Here is a 20,740-nt window from a genome sequence, read left to right on the forward strand (position 1 = left end):
GGCAGACTCGGCGCCTCGCGCAGCCGCATGGCTGGCCCGCGCGAGCTCGCGTGGCCGCACGCCTGGACCGCGCGGTCCTCCAGCGGGTTCTGCAACGTCGCGCGGCCGTGGCATGCGGCCGCATGCCCGGACCGCGCGACCTCCCGGCGCCGTCCTCGCGCACGGCCGCGTGTCCTCCGACACACGGACTTCCCGGCGCCCGTTCTTGCTCATCTGATGCCCGATTTTAGCCCCGTTTGTGCCTATGGACTCGTCACTTCGCGTACTCCACTACGCTTCATCCAAAACTTCACAAATCGAGTCCAATAACCTGTAAAAACAACACGAGCACGGATGAGTAGTCTATTCCACACAAACTTAACAATTCAAACCAAAGACACTCAAGAACTCGATGAAAACACCCAAAAACTATGAATAAACGCGACAAAGAAGATGAAAAATGCATGTATAACAGTAGCCTTCCCCTATATATATATATATGTGTGTATATATATATATATGTGTGTAGGGAAGGGCTAAAATAAGAGCATTTCTTAAGATATAAAATAAGAATCATTTTCAGCCCTTAGATCATCAAGATCTACGGTTGATTCGTAATCATGTTGGATGGATTTATGGTCCTGAGTTCAAATCCCAAAGGTAGCAAAAATTTATTTTTCACAATTCATACCTTTATACAGCAAATTTATACGTGTTCTATATAAAATTCATACATTAAAAATTGCTCTTATTTCTTATTTTAAGATATGCTCTCACAGTAGCCCACCCCTATATATATATATATATATATATATATATATATATATATATATATATATGGAAGGGCTACCGTGAAAACACTTCTTAAAATAAAAATAAAAATATTTTTCAATGTAAAAATTTTATGTAAAACACGTATGAATTCATCCAACTGGGTTACGAATCAACCGTAGATCTTGATGATCTAAGGGCTGAAAATTGCAAATGCAACACCAAGTGAGGAAGAAGCTACAGATCAATGGCCAAGATTGTGGTTGAAAGCCATCCCGTTGAAGATTTCGGCTTTTGTTTGGAAAGCAATGCTAGACAGATTGCCAATGAAGGATAACTTGATTAAAAGAGGAATTTTACACTCACGAGAATACAGTGTATGTGCTATGTGTTGGGCTCAAAATGAATCTCCGTGCCATGTTCTTCTTACCTGTTACGAGGAACTCTTTGTGTGGTCTAAGGTATGTGATTGGTTTGATTGTCCTTTGCTTTATGCGGCTGTTTTGAAAGAGCATCTTGAGGATTTTGTGAGTTTTGGTTTTGCAAAAGTGAAGAAGAAAATTCTTGACCATATCTGGCAATGTGTTGTGTGGAGAATTTGAAAGGTGAGAAATAAGAAGATTTTCAAAAACTCAATACCGATCACTGAGAACATCGTGGAGAGCATTAAATTCTGCTCATGAAAATGGTTGAAGTCGCACTATCCATCATCTTTTTGTGCCTCTTTGCATGAGTGGAGTTCACATCCTATCGACTGTATGTCGATGTCGACAGATCTTTAGTTTCTTCTTTCTCTTATTTGGTATCAAGACTGTTTGAAATGTCATTATTTTGAGTACTTCTAGTACTCTCTATGCTTGAATGAGAATTTCGTATTTACTTTAACAAAAAAAAAAAACAATTAAAATTTGTAAAAAAAAGAGTAGGTGGTGGGTCTGGATCCATTAGTTAATTAGTCTCTTAAGTAATTATAAAAAAAATGAGATATTTGTAATAGTGCATCTCATTATGGAAACTGAGACATTAGTAATTGAACTAGGAGAGTACAATATTTTTATTAGAAAAAGTTTTTATGTATTACAATGATATTTAAAATTTTTTATAAATGTTAATATTACTAAAATCAGCGATCAAAATTAGTTTCTAATTCCTACACTAAAATTTATTTTTGTATGAACCATATATTAGACTCATGATCCATTGGAATTTGCAACCTACCACTCAATGTTCATCTTGTCGCGCATTACGATGTATGTACCAGCGTATAATGAGTGCCTATGTTTCTGGCAAAATTTTGAGTTTTGGGATGTGTGTGTTTACGAAGAGTGGGTCGGAGTGCTAATTTGCGGTGTGTCGAATTTTCTAATATTCTCTCCGTCCACGAAATAAACTCCTACTTGCCCTTAAATATTTGTCCATGAAATAAACTCTTACTTTACTTTTTGGACAGTTATACCCTCTTTTATTTCCTAAACTTACTATCCTTCACCATTCATGGGCCCTCCTCACAACATCTTGATCACTTTTATATTCTATATTTACTTCTCTTTTATCACTCATGGATCCACCCCATAATACTTTATCACTTTTATATTCTATATTTACTACTCTTTATCACTCATGGCCCACCTCACAATACCTTTATCACTTTTGGTCAATTACTCTTTTATTTCAATCACAACACCTTTACAATTTTCTTAGTCTCCGTGCCGAGCATCAAATGAGAGTTTATTTCGTGGACGGAGGGAGTATTAAATTTCAAAGTATGTCCAGAACCATAAAAATTACGCACAAATCACATTAAAAAAATTACACACAGATATAGTTTCTGTTTAAGGTCACATATATGCCTCACTTTTTCAATCCTAAATTATTGATTTTGATCAATTTTAGTAATCAAGCTATAGTACTATGACCTTGACTTTTCTATTACTGAAAAGTGAAAACAGAGTGGAATCGTCGCAAATTTTACATCTGTAAGAGTGAATTTAATTTATTTAATATTACGAAACCTCAGTTTTTCATTTTTTTTAAAAAAACATCACCTCCAAAAAGTTTTATTTTATACATGTATTTTCATGTCGAGTCACGTGAATTTTGCGACTTAATTACTCGACTTTTAGGAATTAACAAATCACATATTCTCCGGTTAGACCGAATGTACGAGTGAGACGGATCGAGTCAGGACTAGGGCGTGAGTTTGGGGGCGGGCCGGGCATTTCAGGCGCGGATTGCGGGTGAGTCGGATGATTCAAAGTAACTATTATTGTAATGAAAAGTAATAATATCCACATAAATAAAAGTAATGTTTCTGAAATATTACATTTATTTATATCAATATTTACTTTGTGTTATACTAATAATTACTCCATTCGTCCACCAAAAGTATAGTACTTTTGATGGGTACAGGTTTTAAGAAAACTGGTGGTAACTTTTATGTAGTGGAGAAAGGGTCCCACCAAAATTTGAAATGAGTGGTTGAGATTGAATTAATGATGATTTTTTTTGTAAATAAGGGGTGTTTGTAAGTATAAAAGATAAGAAAAAATGGTGGGGTCATGTCTTAAAATGAAAAGTGTCATACTTTTCGTGGACGGAGGGAGTACTTGACAAAAATAAGCACACCGCCACCGTGCTCTTTGTTGCGCGCCTGCCCCCTCCACTGATCTGCCAGTGTTGCTTGAAAAACATGAATTATTCAAAGTAATTATTATTGTGATGAAAAGTAATAATCGACGTGATGAAAAGTAATAATCGACATGAAAAAAAATAATGCTTTTGAAATATTACATTTCTTTATATCAATAATTATTTTTTTTCTTATAACAATTATTACTTGAACAAAATAAGTACACCGCACCCTTAGCTCCGCGCTCGCACCCTGTGTCCCCCCGCTGCTCTGCCCAGGCCCACCCCGCACCCTCTGCCCCCGCGCCCTCCCCTTACAGCCTCGCGTCACGTCCCGCTCCTTCCCCTGCGCCCGCGCCCTCCGATTGGGTGGGTCAATCCTGTCTCACCTATATACTTGGTCTCACAAGAGACCAACTCATAACAAATTTTTATGATGATAGATTTGCATGGTATAATTTTGTTTAGTATAATGAAAAAAATAGTTATATTTTATGATATACTCCCTCTGTCCACGAAAGAACTTCTTAGAAATGAGTGACATGGGTTTTAAGAAAAACGTTGTTGATCGTATATTGAGAGTGGAGAAAAGGTTGTTAAATGTATTGGAAATAGTGAAAAAGTATTTTAATTAGTATTAAGAAAATAGTGAGATAAATATGATATTTATAAGCGATGATTATAGTCTAAAAATATATATGAAGTTCTTTTGTGAATGTCCAAAGAAAAAGTATGAAATCCGAAAGCATGTAATAAGTTTTGAGCGCATTTTTATCAATGTAGGTAAAGAAAGGGCCGATGACTTCTTATAATTTGGGAAGTGAAGAGTTTTGGTGGTTAATTAAAATAAGAATCAAGATTCAAGATTCATTATTCGGGATAAGCAAATTCAAGTATATTTGGATGCAAAATTTGATCTTCGATTTATTTATTTATTTATTAATTTTTGAAAAACCAAAATTTATTTTGAAGAGTGATATAAATGGTACATGAAAGGGGACGGAGCATCCCTTTTCTTTAATATGTTCCATTACTTTTCTTAGCAATGTACAGTTAGGAGTTTGGACCATATGTTGTTTATGGAGGGAGGTTTCAAATTTTGAATTCTTCAGTGTTGCATGAAAATTTTTGATATAGATCCCCGAAGAGAAAGATACATGAGCTGGGGGGGGGGGGGGGGAATTGAAAGTTCTACTCATTTAATGTCTCCCCCCACACATTTATAGGTGTCTTTGATAAATTTACTAGTTAGTGGCCCGTCGAAATTCCACGGGAATTCATTATTATATGAATTTATTGTGTAATTATTTAATATAATTTTTTATTTATGAATTTTATTTCACTAAAATAAATTATTAAATTAAATAACTTTAAAATATAAAATCTGTAACTTTTATTTGAAATTGACCTAAATTAAATGTCTTATGAAATGTATTAGTATTAAACAGAGCACTCACCCACAAAATTTTAATACAGACATTGCAATATTTCTTTAAATTTTACCTAAAGTAGATGTATGTAGCTAGGGACGGTCCAGAATTTCCTTGTTATGGAGGCACAAAATAACTATATATATATAATATGTTCCATAAATTATTACATAATAATCTAAGCTCCCGTTTAGGGTTTGGATTGACAACAATGAAATACATGGTTTGAAGTATAAAATATACATATATAATTAATTAAAAAAAAATTAAAGTGTGAATCTGTCTCTAACGTAGCTGCAACCAGTCATTGAAAAAAAAATGAATTAAATAATATCAGTGACGACTTCAATTTACAAAGTCTGAATAAATTATTAAATCTATAATTACCTCATATATAATCTTTCGAAAATTTCATCATACACCGTGTTACTTGTTATGTCATGTGTATGACCATTTTCATCACATACTAAAATCTTTAGACCTATTAGAAGTGCCTTCTTTAGAACCGAATACGATATTTAGTAAATTTCGGTTGACTCATAATTATTCTGGATAATAGGAAATTTCTTGCCCGTATTTTTTCTTAAAATGAGTTTCCCTTCAATTACATATTCCCTAAGATGAGTTACAATTAGCCCAGTGTCATTGCAAAGCTCATTAGATGAATCAATATTTCTAAGAAGCATAATTATGCATCTCTAATTAAGTTATTAAGAAAATCCTAATTTAACCTACTTAAATCTATTTTCCCATCATTTGCACCTAACCTAGCCGCCACTCTCTAAGCTCTCCTTCTTTCTTCTTCTCCGGCGACGACACCGCCGCCGGCCGTCGGCTCCCGCCCCGCCCCCGACCTCTCTCGCCTATGCTCTCCCTCTCTCTCTCTCGTTGTGTGCGCGCGCGCTCTCTGCTCTCCCTCTCTCTCCTCTGCGCCCCGACCTCTCTCGCATCTGCTCTCCCGCTCTCTCTCTCCGTCGGATGCTTCTCTCCTCTCTCTCGTCTAACCGCTGGCTTCCCCATCTGAATCTGTCGTCGTCTCCGGTGAGCAAGGCAGCAATCGCTTACCTTAGGGTTCCGATTCACGCGATTTAGGGGTGGTTCGCCCAGATCTGAGGTGGCGCGACCCTATGGCTGTCGTCTGTCTGTCTGCGCCGCGACCCCATGGACCGCCGCCTCTCTGATCTGCGCCACGACCACCGCCGAACCTTTCCCCTCTCTGAGGGTGGCGCGATTTGGGGGTGATTTGCCTAGATCGAGGTGAGGCCGATGAGAGGCGAAGTTGTGGAACTGGTGAATGGCGGTGGTGGCTCTGCCATCGCCGATAAGTTCGAGAGGGTGGCGCGATTTGGGGGCTAGGGTTTTCAGGCGGCTGGTTTGAGGGTGGTGGTTGTTGGCTACGGTGGTGGTGGTTGTTCTCAGATTTGAGGGTGGTGCTCTTGAATCTGAGGGTGGTCGGAGGGGGTGGTGCTCCGGTCGCCGGCGGCGGCGAGTTGGCAGATTTGTGGTGGTTGTTGGCAGATTTTAATTAACTCAATAATTTTGATGGGTCCCATTCAATTAAAACATAACACTCAATTTCTTAATCTCCGTGCCGAAACGAATGTTGCCAACTTTAGCGGGACGGAGGGAGTATTACCTTATCACCCTATCACATGTTGTTTTAGAATATGTGAGCGGATTTTATTGTGCCGACATCCGCATATTAGATATTCTCAATAATCAAACTACCTTGACAATGAAGCGCAGTCTATTGGTAAGACGCTTCTCCTCCAATTATCAATAGGTCGGGGGTTCGAGTCACTAGAGAGCTAGAGCTAGGGTGTATTTTTCATTTCTTTGGGTAATACCCCCTCTGTTCTTATAAAATATATCTAATTTGTCATTTTCGTCCGTCCTTATAAAATGTATCCAGTCTATTTTTGGTAAGTTTTCAACTCATAATAAATTGGGATCTTTACTTCACTCACAACACATTCAACTACTCCCTCCGTCCACAATTTAATGTCCTACTTGCCTTTAAACATCTGTCCACAATTTAATGCACTATTCTGCTTTTTGTACTCTTGTACTCTTCTTCTTTTCCTATATTTACTACCTTTGTCACTAATGAACCCACTTTAAAACACATTTATCATTTTTATATTCTATATTACTACACTTTATCACTAGTGGATCCACTCACAACACCTTTATCACTTTAGTCAACTATCTTTATCACTTTAGTCAACTATCATTATATTTCATCCACATCACCTTTTTCAACTTTCTTAATCTCCGTGCTCACATCCAAATAGGGCATTAAATCATGGACGAAGGGAGTATTTTATTAAAATTCGTGTCATTTAAAAAAATATACTTTTAATAAAATATTAAACTATCTTTGTTGGTCAATCTTGGTGTCTCATTTGACTTTTTCAAAATCTTAATAATAATACAACATCAAAATGAAATTAATACGTCACTATAAAAAAAAGAATTAAATCTATCTACTACGTGTTGTCAAACAACAAACAAAATAAAACGGCATTTCTCGATTTTCATTTCCATAACCCCCGACAAAAAAAATGTTGAATTTAGATCCGATTCATCAGCTTCGTTGATAATTTCTTCTACAAGCAATTCGGCCTTACCCCTCGAAAGTGGTGGATCATTAACAGAAACCAAAAAAAAATAGAGGAAGAAACATCAGCTGTGAAAGAAGATAATAGAGTGTTGGCAATTTGTTGGATCAGCTGCTGCATCAAAAAATATTCAAATACATCCAATGTGCATCAACAGTGGAGATCAACAATAGACGCAGCAGCTATCTCCGATTCTTTTCCAACCCTAATCCGTCTCTTCAACCAACCAAACAAACATACGACAATTTCATAGAGTTTTCCCCCTTTTTTTTTATTGATTGTTTAATTTTGGAGGGAAAATTATAGTTAATTGCAGTTTGTATCAAGGAAGGAGATGAACAGTAAAGAACCGGCCGTGAAATTGGATGACGAGCAGTTGACGGAGCTGCGGGAGATATTCCGGTCGTTCGACCGGAACAACGACGGCAGCCTGACGGAGCTGGAGCTCGGCTCGCTGCTTCGGTCGCTCGGGTTGAAGCCGAGCCCCGACCAGATCGACGCGCTCATCCAGAAGGCCGACACCAACAGCAATGGCTTGGTGGAGTTCTCGGAGTTCGTGGCGCTGGTGGCGCCGGAGCTCCTACCGGCGAAGTCGCCCTACACGGAGGAGCAGCTCAGGCACCTCTTCAAGATGTTTGATCGGGACGGCAACGGCTACATCACGGCAGCCGAGCTGGCGCACTCCATGGCCAAGCTCGGCCACGCCCTCACGGCCGAGGAGCTCACCGGGATGATCAGGGAGGCCGACACCGACGGCGACGGCAGGATCAGTTTTCAGGAGTTCTCGCAGGCGATCACCTCAGCCGCCTTTGATAATTCTTGGGCTTAATTCCATTTTTCTCTTGTTCAGGTATGAACACAACAAGCCTCTGTTTTTAAGAAATCTTGCTTTGAGGCACCATCAATTTCTTGTCTATTGCTTTAGGGTTTGAAGATAGTGAGGTAGAAATACCCTAGTAGAAATTCAAGTTTTATGCGTGGAGATTCTGTGCTTGTAAATGGTAGTATTTCACTATGCAGCATCTGATATTCTACATCTTGATTATGTTGGAAAACAAGGTTCAAATTGTTGAAAATGATACAACAGTTTAATCATGCATAATTTGGCTCTACAAAATGAATGCAGCTTTAGTTGCTGGAGTACCTTATGATTTCTGTTGCAGGAATTCTAACTGGAGAACCCTTGGTAGATTCTTGTTGGTGTTCGTCGTTTTATTTCATTTTGGGTGGCGAGATGGGGAAAGGGGCAACAGATTGCAGACAGTAATAGTGAGTAGAATTGGTTTCCTATAAAATTTTGTAGCAAGTATATAAGTATCTGCAGCCCTTGCACAACAATGGACAAAGGTAGCCTTGTCTCATTCTTTTATGCATGTGCTAATAATTATTTGTATGATTAGTATGTCGTAGAGGAAAGTGGTAAAATCACTGTTATTGCTTCCATTATATTATGAAAGAGTTGAATGTGGTTATATAATTGCTGATGAATTAAGCCAAAATAAGAAAAGAAAATGAATAGCCTGGTTTCTGGACTGTACAGGACATAATGAAGGTCAACCAATTCTAGTATAGTCCTTTGAGTTCATGTATAGCTGAATCTAGCATTAGCTTTGCTAAAACTGATATGTTCGTGCATTCTAGAATCAATAGAATATAATCATATAAATCTTACACTTCACTCTCATAAGATTGTTTGGCTTTAGAATATGATATATTTTACCACTGAATGTCTAAAAAATCTGTAGGTCTGATCTATGTCAGTGGAAATACTATGATTCTGTGGAAAGATGTCAAAATATTTCTATACAAAGGATGCTGAGAGTACATGATAGCACAGTTGTGACATGTAAAACATTTCTATCCAAAGGCATCTGCTGAGAGAGTACCTTAGTTTTGCTGTGGAGGACTTCTTACCATAGTTCCTGTCTGAGATTCTTGTTAGTGTCTGTGTAAGGGGATGGGGACGGGGGCAATGTTTCAGATGGTAACCCTAAGTATGAATACTACACCCAAGCTCAGAATATTGGAAAAAGATAGTTCGTCTGCATCTGATCTCGCCTATGCTTGTAATAACCTTGTGCAACTGATATAGAGTAAGAGAAGCTGGTAAACAGATTCATGCAGTTGAACTGCGACTACATAAAAGCTAACTAGTAAAGCCATAAGCTATGGATTAGTGCTAGTTTTGTAGTAACTAAGGAAATTATGGTTTCGTGTTTGGTGTTAATCTGTTAAGCTTTGAGCAATGCTGCAGTAAATTTGATTTTGGTTATGTTGAATTTGGGGTGATTTTTGTTGTGCAACAGGTTTGGAGGAATTTGTGGTAGAAGAGTAGGTAGCCCGCGTAATTTATCCTGAATGTGTGTTGGATATGTGATTAGGTAGATGAGCCAATGGTATCGCGTCGGCAAACTACAACGTGCGGGCAGCTCTCATCGTTGGTCTCATGTATTGTGCTGCACTAATATGTGGTGTTTTTAGCTCAAACCAGGACACGGGACCCACCCCCACCATTACTCGTCTTTCCATACTTTGATTTTCCTTTACTAGAAATGACAAATGTGATTGCTTGCTACACCTTCCTTATATACAATTATCAATAATTTTTTGCGACATTCAACTAGTCTCCCCTAACAATAAAAATAATAAAACAATTGTATCATCGTCCGTGCGGCATTCATAAACAAGCACTTCATGGTTGCTAATTTCATCAAATAAAATTAAGAGTACCATATTGAGATAGTCATTTTAAACTGCAAAGTACAATATTTGGCCATTCATTTTAAAAATATAAATTTTGATCATTTTTTATGTTTTAAGACTATTTTGCCCTTAATTAGGATGAATCGGATTCGAATTTGCGCACGGGTTAGGCACTAATGGCACTAATATGACCATAAGTATTATTCATGCAGCACTATATAAGAGAGAGATCTAATATGACCATAAGTATCATTTGTGCAATACCTTAAATGGAAAATCTAAACCCTAAGTGGGGAATTTAAACCCTAAATGATAATTTAAACCCTAAATGGATAATCTAAATCATACGGGGAAGTTTTCAAAATGGCTGTAATACCCCGTTTCCTCGAGCTAAGTTTAGAATGATTTTGAACTTATATTTAAGATGATTCACGCCGGATTGAGAAAAAGATTTTTTTTTTAATTCCAACAAAAATAATTTACGAAAGCATTTGTAAATTTTCAAGTTATTTAAATTTTATTTTGTGCATTGCATATTAATTTAAATACGAGTGTGTTTCCTCTGACGAGTGTGATTCCTCTGACGAGTGTGATTCCTCTGACGAGTATGATTCCTCTGACGAGTGTGATTCCTCTGGCAAGTATGATTTCTCTGGCGAGTCGCTGCTCCCTGTGATTCCCCTGTTAAAGTCATTCCTCTGTTCCGTATATATTACTCCTCATCAATGTCCAAGCCCATTAAGCCCAAATCAATTCACTAATCCTTGAGCCCAAATCAACCCACTAAACATCAAGATATTTTGTTAATCTCGATTAAGCAAGTGAGATATTTTGTTAATTTTGATTAAGCAAGTGTGGAGAGGGTGACTCCACGTTTCATTTACTATTTTCATTATCCCTTCTTAAGGAAGACAACCTATTTCCTCTAAATTTACTTCACCCTTCTCGGCACATTCACTATCCCTTCTTTAAGAAGTTAAACCATCAACTCCTCATTCAAGCAACAACAAGAACGAATCTCAACCGAAACCTCTTAAGGTTTCCTCTTAAACCCCTTATCTCGTTTGCTTCGATTGCATAATCCAAGCATTTTATATGTGCTATTCTACTGAACCAACATACCATACAAGCTTTTGCAAATTGAGAAAGATGCAAACTTTATATATATACATATATCTTTGTATATCTACAATACATATGTGTGTAAAAGCAATTACAAAATGTCTTTTCTTTTGAATTGAAATAAAAGGGGTGAAGAAGCTTATGGTTTTGTGAGTGTGTGCTTGCTTGCTGTGAGAGTAGAAATCAGGGGAGGGCAGGCGGCGGCCGGCGGTGGCTCCGCGCCACTGTTGACCGGAGTGCGCAGAGAGAGAGAGAGGGTGAGAAGGGCGGCGGTGGTTAGCTCCTGCTGCTGCGGCCGCCGGATCCGTGAACAGGGGAGGGTTGAGAGAGCCGAGGGAGGTGGAGGCCGCGGCGGCAGTCCACTTCTTCTGCTGTTGTCGGCCGATTCGAGCGAAGAGAGAGAGGGAGTTCACGTGGCGGCCATGGTGGTGGCTGTCGCCGGGTTTTTGAGGGAGGCGGCGGTGGCCTTTCAGTTCGTGTGGGTGTGTGAGTTGTCGTGAGAGAGAGAGACAGAGGGAGATGGAGCTCAGGGGGCGGCGGTGGCGGTCGTAGGCCGGCTGCAGTCGTCTGCCGGAAGGGGAGAAAGAGGGGAACTGGGAGACTGAGTGTGTGTGCGTGTGTTAGTGTGTGTTTAAAGAGATGGAGAAATAATTTGGGCCCTTGCCCTAATTAGTTTGGGCCCAATTTTTGGGCTGCAAACTTATTTAATTAAGCTGGACCTTTTATTTTAAAGAGTATGGATTGTCCTTATTTAATTATTGGGCTTGGCTTTTATTTTAAGAATAATTTGCATAATATTATTATATTATTATATACATATTTTAAGTAATTACTTATTATATGTTTAAGTATGGAATGAGCTATGCATTGCATCATGGTTTAAATTAGTTTTCATAAATCCAATTAATAAAGAAAAACGAGTAAGAATCTTGTTGGTGTTCTTAACTTAAGAGAAATGTTTTCAATTATTTATTCATTAAATTTTAAAAACCCGGCTAAGTGAATCATAGAATATTAAGCACTACACCATGACTTAAGATTAGATTCAAGGAGACCTATTGAGAATAGATTTCTTGTAGGCTTTGAGATTCAGGAGGATTAGCACTGCTATTCCGATTCAGAGATAAGAATAAACGACGGGCTTTGCCTAATCAGGTGGGCTTACTTTCCAAATGTATAAAGTATGATTGAGTTATTAAGCTCTAAACGTTTCAATGAAATGCAAATTATTTATTCAATGAAATGCAAACTGTTTATCCAATAAAATGTTTATGTGCACTCTGCTCTGTTTAAGGCTCGCCACAACGAATCAATTGAGGTTCTCTTATAGCCTAACATGTTATTTGAGAATTGTGTACACCGTTAGCTGACTCGGTGGGTTGATCTCCATTCGGGCACTAACTAAGAGGCGTTATAAGGGTGATTGCTGGATGTGTTCCGAAGCATGTAATGTAAGGGCCTGCCTGGGTAGCGTCTCGAGGTCAAAGTAAACTTGTCTGGGTTACGCCCTCAGTTCAAGTAAATGGGAGAAACGGATCCGTCGGTGGCTAAAAGGTCCGGGATCACAGCGAGTAACAGAAAGGAAGTGTGACATGTGCGCACAAATGAAAGAAATTATTTTAACATGCTTAGAAGTTCTTTCAATTTAAAACCTTCTAAGTCATGTCAACTATGATTGGATAAACTGCTCTTACGAAAATATGAAATGTTCATGAAAATGCTTGCCCACTGAGTACATTAGTACTTAGCCCAAAAATACTTTCAAATGTTTTCAGGTTAGCTGGCCGGTGTTGACGGGACTGAGCTGAGGCTAAGGTTCAATTTCTATATAGACTTCCGCTGTTGTAATAACCCTTAGAGTAAATATCATGAAAACCCCTTAAGTTTACCCGCTTAATTAAAAATACCCCGAAACTTTCAAAATATTCTCTAAACCCTCAAACTATAAGATTTTTATCAAATATATCCTGCATCTATTTTTCGATCACCAAAAATGTGATTTGGCTCACCGGATGCCACAATGTAATTTATATTCTGTTTTTTAAAAAAATACAATGGCAAAAACGAAGTCGTTTCGTATCATATCATTTAAAAAAATCCACTCTGAAATTTAAAATTCACTTCTACCGTGTTTGAAATTCACGCTAATAACCTAGAATTATGGATAAACACGATAGAATATGGTACGAAACGAAGTCGTTTTTGCCATGTCATTTAAAAAAAATACAATATAAATTACATTTTGGAATTCGGCGAGCCAAATCACATTTCTGGTGACCGGAAAATAGATGCAGGATATATTTGATAAAAACTTGATAGTTTGAGGGTTTAAATAACATTTTGAAAGTTTTAGGGTATTTTTGATAAAATGAGTATAGTTCAGGGGTTTTTATGATATTTACCCTAACCCTTATACATCTTTTGTTTTCTCAACTTAAGATGACTTCATGTCGAACTGCAAATTTAAAATTTCTAGTTTTAAGTCAATGAACGTCGGTTGTCAGAAACATGAAACAAAACTTGTGATCCAAAGGGGCCTAGCCTGACTCGTTATCTTATTCGGGTTTTAACAATGTTGTTCCTTGTTTATTTCTATGAATTATTCACACCTCGATCATATTTATTCCTTCAAGAATTGGGGTGTGACAATGGCCATATAACTGCACTAATCTATATAAGACAAGACAGTGTATCAACACAAGTATATGACACTATTGGCACTAATACGGTCACTAGTAACATTTGTGCATGACACTATTGACACTAATAGTGCCAAGTGGTCAATAGTACCATTTGTGCATGACACTATTGTCGATACTAATAGTGCCAAGTGTACCAATTTACTTGAATTTTTTTTTTCTATTGGTACTTTTGGCACTAATAGTGTCATGTGTACTTAACCCGGGCGCAAACCTGAATCTGGTCCGCCATAATTAAGGGCAAAACAGTCATAAAACGTAAAAAATGGTCAGATTTTGTGTTTTTCAAATCAATGGTTAAAAATTGTGTTTCCTTCTTCAAAATGGCCACACAGATGTATTGTTTCTAAAATTAATTTATTTATCAAACTTATAATTTATGAATTTATATATATATATATATATATATATATATATATATATATATATATATATATTGGGAGAGGGGAGCACTGCAGTAGGATTAGAATATTAGATCTCGTGTTTACAATCACACTGCTTGGATGCTGTAGCAACTTTAATTTATACGCAAATTTATGGACGTTATATATACTACTTCTTTAGAAATTTATACACAAAATTACCAACGTTACCTATACTTTTTTAGAAATAATTAATCATCCTCATATATGTACATCATTTATTAGAAATATATTTAAATCAATGTATCAAAATATCCATTTTTATATAGTAAAAATACAAAATCTCCACTAAAATAAATTTTTTTTAAAATTAACCATTTTTTATGAAAAAATACATATATACCCCTGCCATGAGATTGAATACCCCAGCTTGAAGTTCTTCTTTAAGAATTTTGATCAGGTTTTGTTTTTGTTTTTTTTGGTGAAAATCTGATCTCTCTCTACTCTCTTCTCTCCCTCTTTCTTCATGAATTATTCGGTTCTCTCTCTCTCCTCGTGAATTTCTCGAATCTGATGCTCTACTCTCTTCTCTCTCTCTTTTCATTCTTTCTCTTCTCTCCCTTTGTCTTCGTGAATCCCTCGGATCTGTGTTGTCGAGCGCTTTCCCAAGCGTTTGGGATGAAGTCGAAAACCAGTAGCTTCTTTTCTTGCGATAGAATCTTTATCTCTACATATATAAAAAACAAAGTAAATGTAATTTAATTCAATTACAAGGGTGTAATTGAAATTTATGGGAAAAAATTATAAATCAAAGGTATAACTGCCGATTACTCCTAGTCTACAAAACCGCAACTTTGTTTTCTTAATCTAATAATTGTGCTTTTTTTTCCCTAAAAAATTTAAAAAAAATCTAATTGTGCTTTTATGGTTGTTTTCGAAAGAATGATATTAATTATTACTTATATCTCTAAACAAACTGAGCAAATATAATATTAACAATATTAATATAATTGACTCTTTTAAAAAAATATTGTTAAATGTATAACTAAATGTCTTTTTATCTTTATTTATAACTATTTTTTCTAAAGATTGGACGCGTTTAAACATTTCTATTAACTTTTTTTTTGTCTTCTTCTGATATTTTGATTATTATATTATGCATTAATATTTATTTTAATGTATAAAATTATTAATAGAAAAAATAATATTATTATCAAGAGATATCAAATTATATATTTATAGTTTATGTTACACAGGAAATTAGAAAACAACCACATTATAAGGATGTTGTAAACAATTATGTTGTCTATTAGTATTATTTTAAATTCATAAATATTAAAAGGTAAATTTTAATATTATTATATTTTAAATCCATAATTCATGTGCATCGCACATGTGGTATACTATGTAGAAGATGTGTAAATATATTTATTTTTTTAAGAAAAAAAAAATCAACTAGAAGGACATAATTGAAAGTTTACAATTAAATGTATAATTAGAAGTTTATAAATAAATTATTTAATCCACAAATGACCAACAACTCTATATAATCACACACGCAATACAAATATTTCAACTATCTTGATGAGGAGTAAGGATCTCATCAGCCACCCTATTACAGAAATGTCGAATCAGCGGCGCAGACCCAAGTCTGCGCAGACTGAGAAAGGAACTGATCCAGACTCTAGGCACACTTGGCCTGGAGGAGCGGAGTCGCGTCATACAATTGTCAAAGCAAGATAGCGGCGCAGACAAAAGTCGGCGCGGACTAGAAGAGACAACACGACGTTAAGGCAACATCCGGAGAGGACTCAAAGAAAGAAACAGCTCCGATGGGAATAAGGACTAAAAGAGCTGCGCGGATAAGACAAAGAGACAACACACATGAAGGGCCCAAGTACACCCTATATAAAGAGCAGCGCAGACGAAGTTCCATCCCGATTAAAGTCAGCGCGGACAAAAGCTCGTCCCGATAAAGTCAGCGCAGACAAAAGAATGGAAGCAACTAACGTCGAAAGCTCGGAAAGACCACATGTTCAACGTAAAGCTGCAAAGTAGTTAGGAAAGTTTGTTAGAAGATAGAGAATCATTCACGTACACCGCCTGTGGAGCACGTGAATGACTTGTAAAGTCCCTTTTACCCCTCGCCCTAATGTAACTCTATAAATACTCCTTGTAACTTATTATAATGGACACACGCAAAATTACTTTAAGGAATTCATCTGCAAGTTTCAAGCAAGTTTTCTCTCATACCGCTACACAGGTTGATCCGATCTCCTTTTCTGACTTGTTTAGATCTAGGTTTGAATGTTGAGCTTCACCAACTGGCGCCGTCTGTGGGAAATCTGGGCTAAGGCGTGAGTTTTTGGGAGTATATCCGGGTGTTCTCATGCATGCTTTGATTGAATCTGCTTGTTTAAGTCTGAATCTAGAGGGAAAATGAGGTTCTAATTGCCAGATCTGCGTTTGTGTCCATAACTGACCATATTTGACTATTGTGTAAAAAGGGAACGGATTAATTATATGGTTTGTGTATGAATGATTAACATGATTCAGTTCTCGTTTTCAATTGATGTAATGTGCGTCTGCTTGTGCGCGTTTGCGATCTATGCGGTTTTTGGGATCTGAATGGAAAACAGAGGAATGAAAAAATTTCGAAATATTTCTGGGGAATTGTGCCATTTTCTGAGTTCTCAAAAACTTTATGCATATATCGTTCGTTAATTTTTGCTTGTTTGATTTTGACGTATGCCCGTCGTGAGCTGGTCGAGGTAACTTTCTCTCCTTGCACTTGTTATTTTGCTGTTATTTTTGGCTAACCTTTGTGTTTTTCCGGGAACATATCCTGCCGGAGTTCTCTATTATGGGAACATCTCTTATCTAAACATGAGCGACGGGAACTTCGCTTACCTTTTCCTGGGTTTATTTCCCAGAAAAGGGGGAAATATCTATGATCTTCAAAGAGGACTTCTATAAATTTCTTTCTATCTATGGATTTCCGTACATTTGATCGAGAATCGTTCTATGGGCCGGAGTTCGTGGGTTTTTTCTAGGGCTTATCTTTATTATGGGAACGCTTATGGGCCCACCTATCATGAAAAAGAAATTACATGCAAAGCGATATCAGCGCAGCCCGCCTGCGCCGATATATTTCTTCCAATCTTAACTCATTATTTCTCATTTTATCGCTACACAGTGAACATGTACTTCGCAATGGCAACTCATGAACACTGCAAGGATCTAAGCAAGGATTTTGAAGCTGCCGGGGGGAACACAGGCACCAAGCCAACTGACGACACATCGACTAAGGGAATTGATTTGACTGGACTACCTCCACCAGGTTTCACTGCGATCAACAACATGATTCCAGGTTCTGTGCAGTCTAATATGGAAACAGTCATGCCCGCCACTGCCACTATTGCTCCGGCATCAGGACCAGCCAATGTCCCTATTACTGAACAAATGCTAGCCATGCTCAACTACGCAACTATGCGCTCTTTAATGGGCATTACTCAGCCAGTGGCCGCACCAGAGGGAATTATAACTACTCAAAAAGCAGTAACTGCGCCCGCGCAGGCTGGGGGAGGAGAGACAGCGATGGCCGCGCAGACAGGAGTGAACAGGGGAGAAGAGGGGGGAAGAAATAAGTGAAAGTTCATCACGAATAGTGTTCAGATCGAAGATGTGACTGATTCAACCAGCGGGACTACTCCGCAGCGCAGCTTGGGAATGCACAAAGACAATGATAAGCTGAAGGAGAAAGTATCTTTCCTCCGAGACCAGTTGAAGAGTTCGGAGACAGAACTCAAGGAGCATGATCATAACACGGAGGTGAACAAATCCCCTGACCAGTATGAGCCGAGGTTTGACGAGTCCCGAGGAGAGCTTCACAAAAGAAGTCGGCGCAGACCGACTCAGACCATACATACAAGAGAGAGGGAAGGATGCAATTCTGATACTCACATAATGGCGCCGGCCCACAAGAGCCCATTTTCAGAGGAAATACTGTTGGAGCCCTTACCAGCAAATTATCGCCCTATCTCAATGGACTATGACGGCACTACCGACCCGGAGGTGCACATGGCTCGCTTTGAGGGTTTAGCCGCGCTGCACCAGTATGGGGAGGGAATCAAATGCAGGATCTTCGCCACGACTCTGTCAGGAATGGCTCAGTGATGGTTCCACAACCTGAGAAGCAACTCCATACAATCTTATGGTGATCTTCACCTCATTTTCATGAGACAGTTCGCTAGCGCAAAAAGGGTAGAGAAAACGCCCATTTCTTTGATGGACATCAGACAGGAGCCGCAGGAAACGCTTCGCGAATACGTAGCCCGGTTCAATACAATCGCGTTAGACATACCAGAGGCAGAATCTCAAATTAAGTGGTACGCCTTCGCTAGAGGGTTAAAGCAAGGCCCACTCTTCGAGGCACTCCAGATCAAACCGCCTACCAGCTTCGAGGACATCATGACAATAATACCAGGGTATCTTCAGCTGGAAGATGCGAAAATGGCAAGAAAAGCAGATGCCGACAAACTCAAACCTAAAAAACAAGACAGCGCAGACACCGGGGAAAAATACATCACGAGGAACCCATACCGAGGATTACCTCCAAGAATTCCAACAATGGTCGTTGAGGCCGGAACCGATCCATTGATCACGGCGCAGACAGAGAGGAGAGAGGAGCGCGGTGGTTACCGAGATGATCTACAAAATCAGACTCAATGGAATCGTCACATAGATGAGATTTTCCACCAAATCAAGGGAGAGAATTATTTCAGAGCCCCAAAAGATTACCACCCAGGAGCTCCAACACCAGGCAGGAATAATCTATTGTGTGAATATCACAACCGTTATGGCCATCTCACCCGCGAATGTGGACACTTGAAACATCAGCTAGAAATCTTAGTAAGGAAGAGGTTCCTGGACCAATACATAGAAAGGCCACGGGGCACATACAGAGTGCGTCGCTATGATGAACATAGGCGAGACAGAGACGATGAACGGTGCAGACATGACGAAGCCCGCCGCGGTTACGATGACAGGGATAGGAGGGACAGGCATGAGGAGATAAGGGAAAGAAGAGATCATAGACGAGACAGTCAGGATAGACATAACCCCGCAAATCATGTTCACTATGACAGAGAAGTGCATATGATCACAGGAGAAAACAATATACCAACATCTAACAGGGCCAAAAAGCAATTAGCTCGCACAGTCAGATCCGGATACTACGACCAATCTGTCATGGCAGTCAACACCGCGCCCGATGAACCGACAATATCTTTTGGACCAAAGGATGTTAGGCCTCTATTCTATCCTCATGACGACGCCTTGATATTTTCGGCCAATGTGGCTAACGTGCTGGTACATCGCATCTTTGTCGATTCAGGCAGCGCTGTCAACATCTTATACCTGGAATGCTGGTAGGCAATGGGTTTAGAAGCTAAGTTAGAGCCCGCTGTGGCTCCTCTTTATGGGTTTTCAGGGGAATCAGTCCTACCGGTAGGTGACGATAGGGCAACCAGGGGGAAAAAGACTCGAATGGTCAAGTTCTTAGTCATCGACGCACCAAAGCCCTCTTACAACATGATCTTTGGGAGACCATCGCTGAACTCTTTCAAAGCAATAATTTCTACTCTCTACCTAAAGATGAAGTTCCCTTTGGAAGGAGGCAAAATTGGAAAGGTTTGGCGAGATCAATCCGTGTCTAAGAAATGTCACGTACAAGTGTTAACTCAATACTCGGGACAAAAAAGGGAAAGGTCAGTACACCAAACAGAGACAAGCAAGAAGGGAAAAACTGGAACGATTACGGCTTCAGAGCCCGAACGGAAAGAAATCGCAGAGCTACAGGGGGGAAATGATAAGATCCCCCTCGTCACCACCAATGATACGTGCATGGTTATTGAGCTTTTCACGGATAAGGAGGGATTCACTACCAAAATCGGAGCACATATGGAACCAGAGTTGCAAAGAAAGGTAATCGCTTGTCTGCGCAGAAACGCTGATGTATTCGCGTTCAGCACGGCGGACCTAAAGGGAATTGACAGAGAGCTAGCTGAACATCGATTGAACGTAGACCTCACAATTAAGCCAGTGAGACAAAAGACGAGGCACTTCGGTGCTGAAAAAGATGCCGCTATTCGGGAGCAGGTACAAGCGTTACTAGAGGCTGGACATATTGTGGAAGTTCAATATCCGGAATGGGTGTCCAATGCTGTTATGGTGGAAAAGAAGGCTAAGACCTGGAGGATGTGCGTGGACTACCGGGACCTCAATGCGGCCTGTCCGAAGGATTGTTACCCATTGCCACGGATCGATCAACTAGTGGATGCTACATCAGGATGTGAACTTTTGTCGATGATGGACGCTTATCAAGGGTACCATCAAGTTAAGATGTATAGGAACGATCTTATCAA

At 38.9% G+C, this 20,740-nt stretch overlaps 2 protein-coding genes across 5 annotated transcripts; both read left to right on the forward strand.

The window, feature by feature from the left end:
• The first annotated feature begins 7,268 nt into the window (after positions 1-7,268).
• On the forward strand, positions 7,269-10,044 carry LOC130994562 (probable calcium-binding protein CML18). Of its 4 annotated transcripts, none has more exons than XR_009091792.1 (3): positions 7,269-8,279; positions 8,593-8,776; positions 9,736-10,044. XR_009091792.1 is itself a non-coding variant. In XM_057919606.1 (2 exons), exon 1 carries the CDS (start codon positions 7,764-7,766, stop codon positions 8,256-8,258), a length of 495 nt encoding a protein of 164 aa, XP_057775589.1. In that variant the 5' UTR covers positions 7,269-7,763; the 3' UTR covers positions 8,259-8,279; positions 8,593-10,044. The 4 variants fall into 4 exon arrangements, 2 of the variants coding, with proteins under 2 accessions (XP_057775589.1, XP_057775590.1); XR_009091793.1 differs by having other exon boundaries at positions 8,593-8,698; XM_057919606.1 differs by having other exon boundaries at positions 8,593-10,044.
• An 8,558-nt stretch (positions 10,045-18,602) lies between these two features.
• LOC130994250 (uncharacterized) lies at positions 18,603-19,748 on the forward strand. The gene has a single exon (XM_057919288.1). The coding sequence runs from the start codon at positions 18,603-18,605 to the stop codon at positions 19,746-19,748; it is 1,146 nt and encodes a 381-aa protein (XP_057775271.1).
• The last annotated feature ends 992 nt before the right edge of the window (positions 19,749-20,740 follow it).

The sequence above is a fragment of the Salvia miltiorrhiza genome, chromosome 7 (assembly GCF_028751815.1).
Source record: "Salvia miltiorrhiza cultivar Shanhuang (shh) chromosome 7, IMPLAD_Smil_shh, whole genome shotgun sequence".
Lineage (NCBI taxonomy): Eukaryota > Viridiplantae > Streptophyta > Magnoliopsida > Lamiales > Lamiaceae > Salvia > Salvia miltiorrhiza.

Bases quoted from the DNA above. Each gene is read 5' to 3' on its own strand.
- LOC130994562 (XM_057919606.1), top strand. From the start codon at position 7,764: ATGAACAGTAAAGAACCGGCCGTGAAATTGGATGACGAGCAGTTGACG.
- LOC130994250 (XM_057919288.1), top strand. From the start codon at position 18,603: ATGGACATCAGACAGGAGCCGCAGGAAACGCTTCGCGAATACGTAGCC.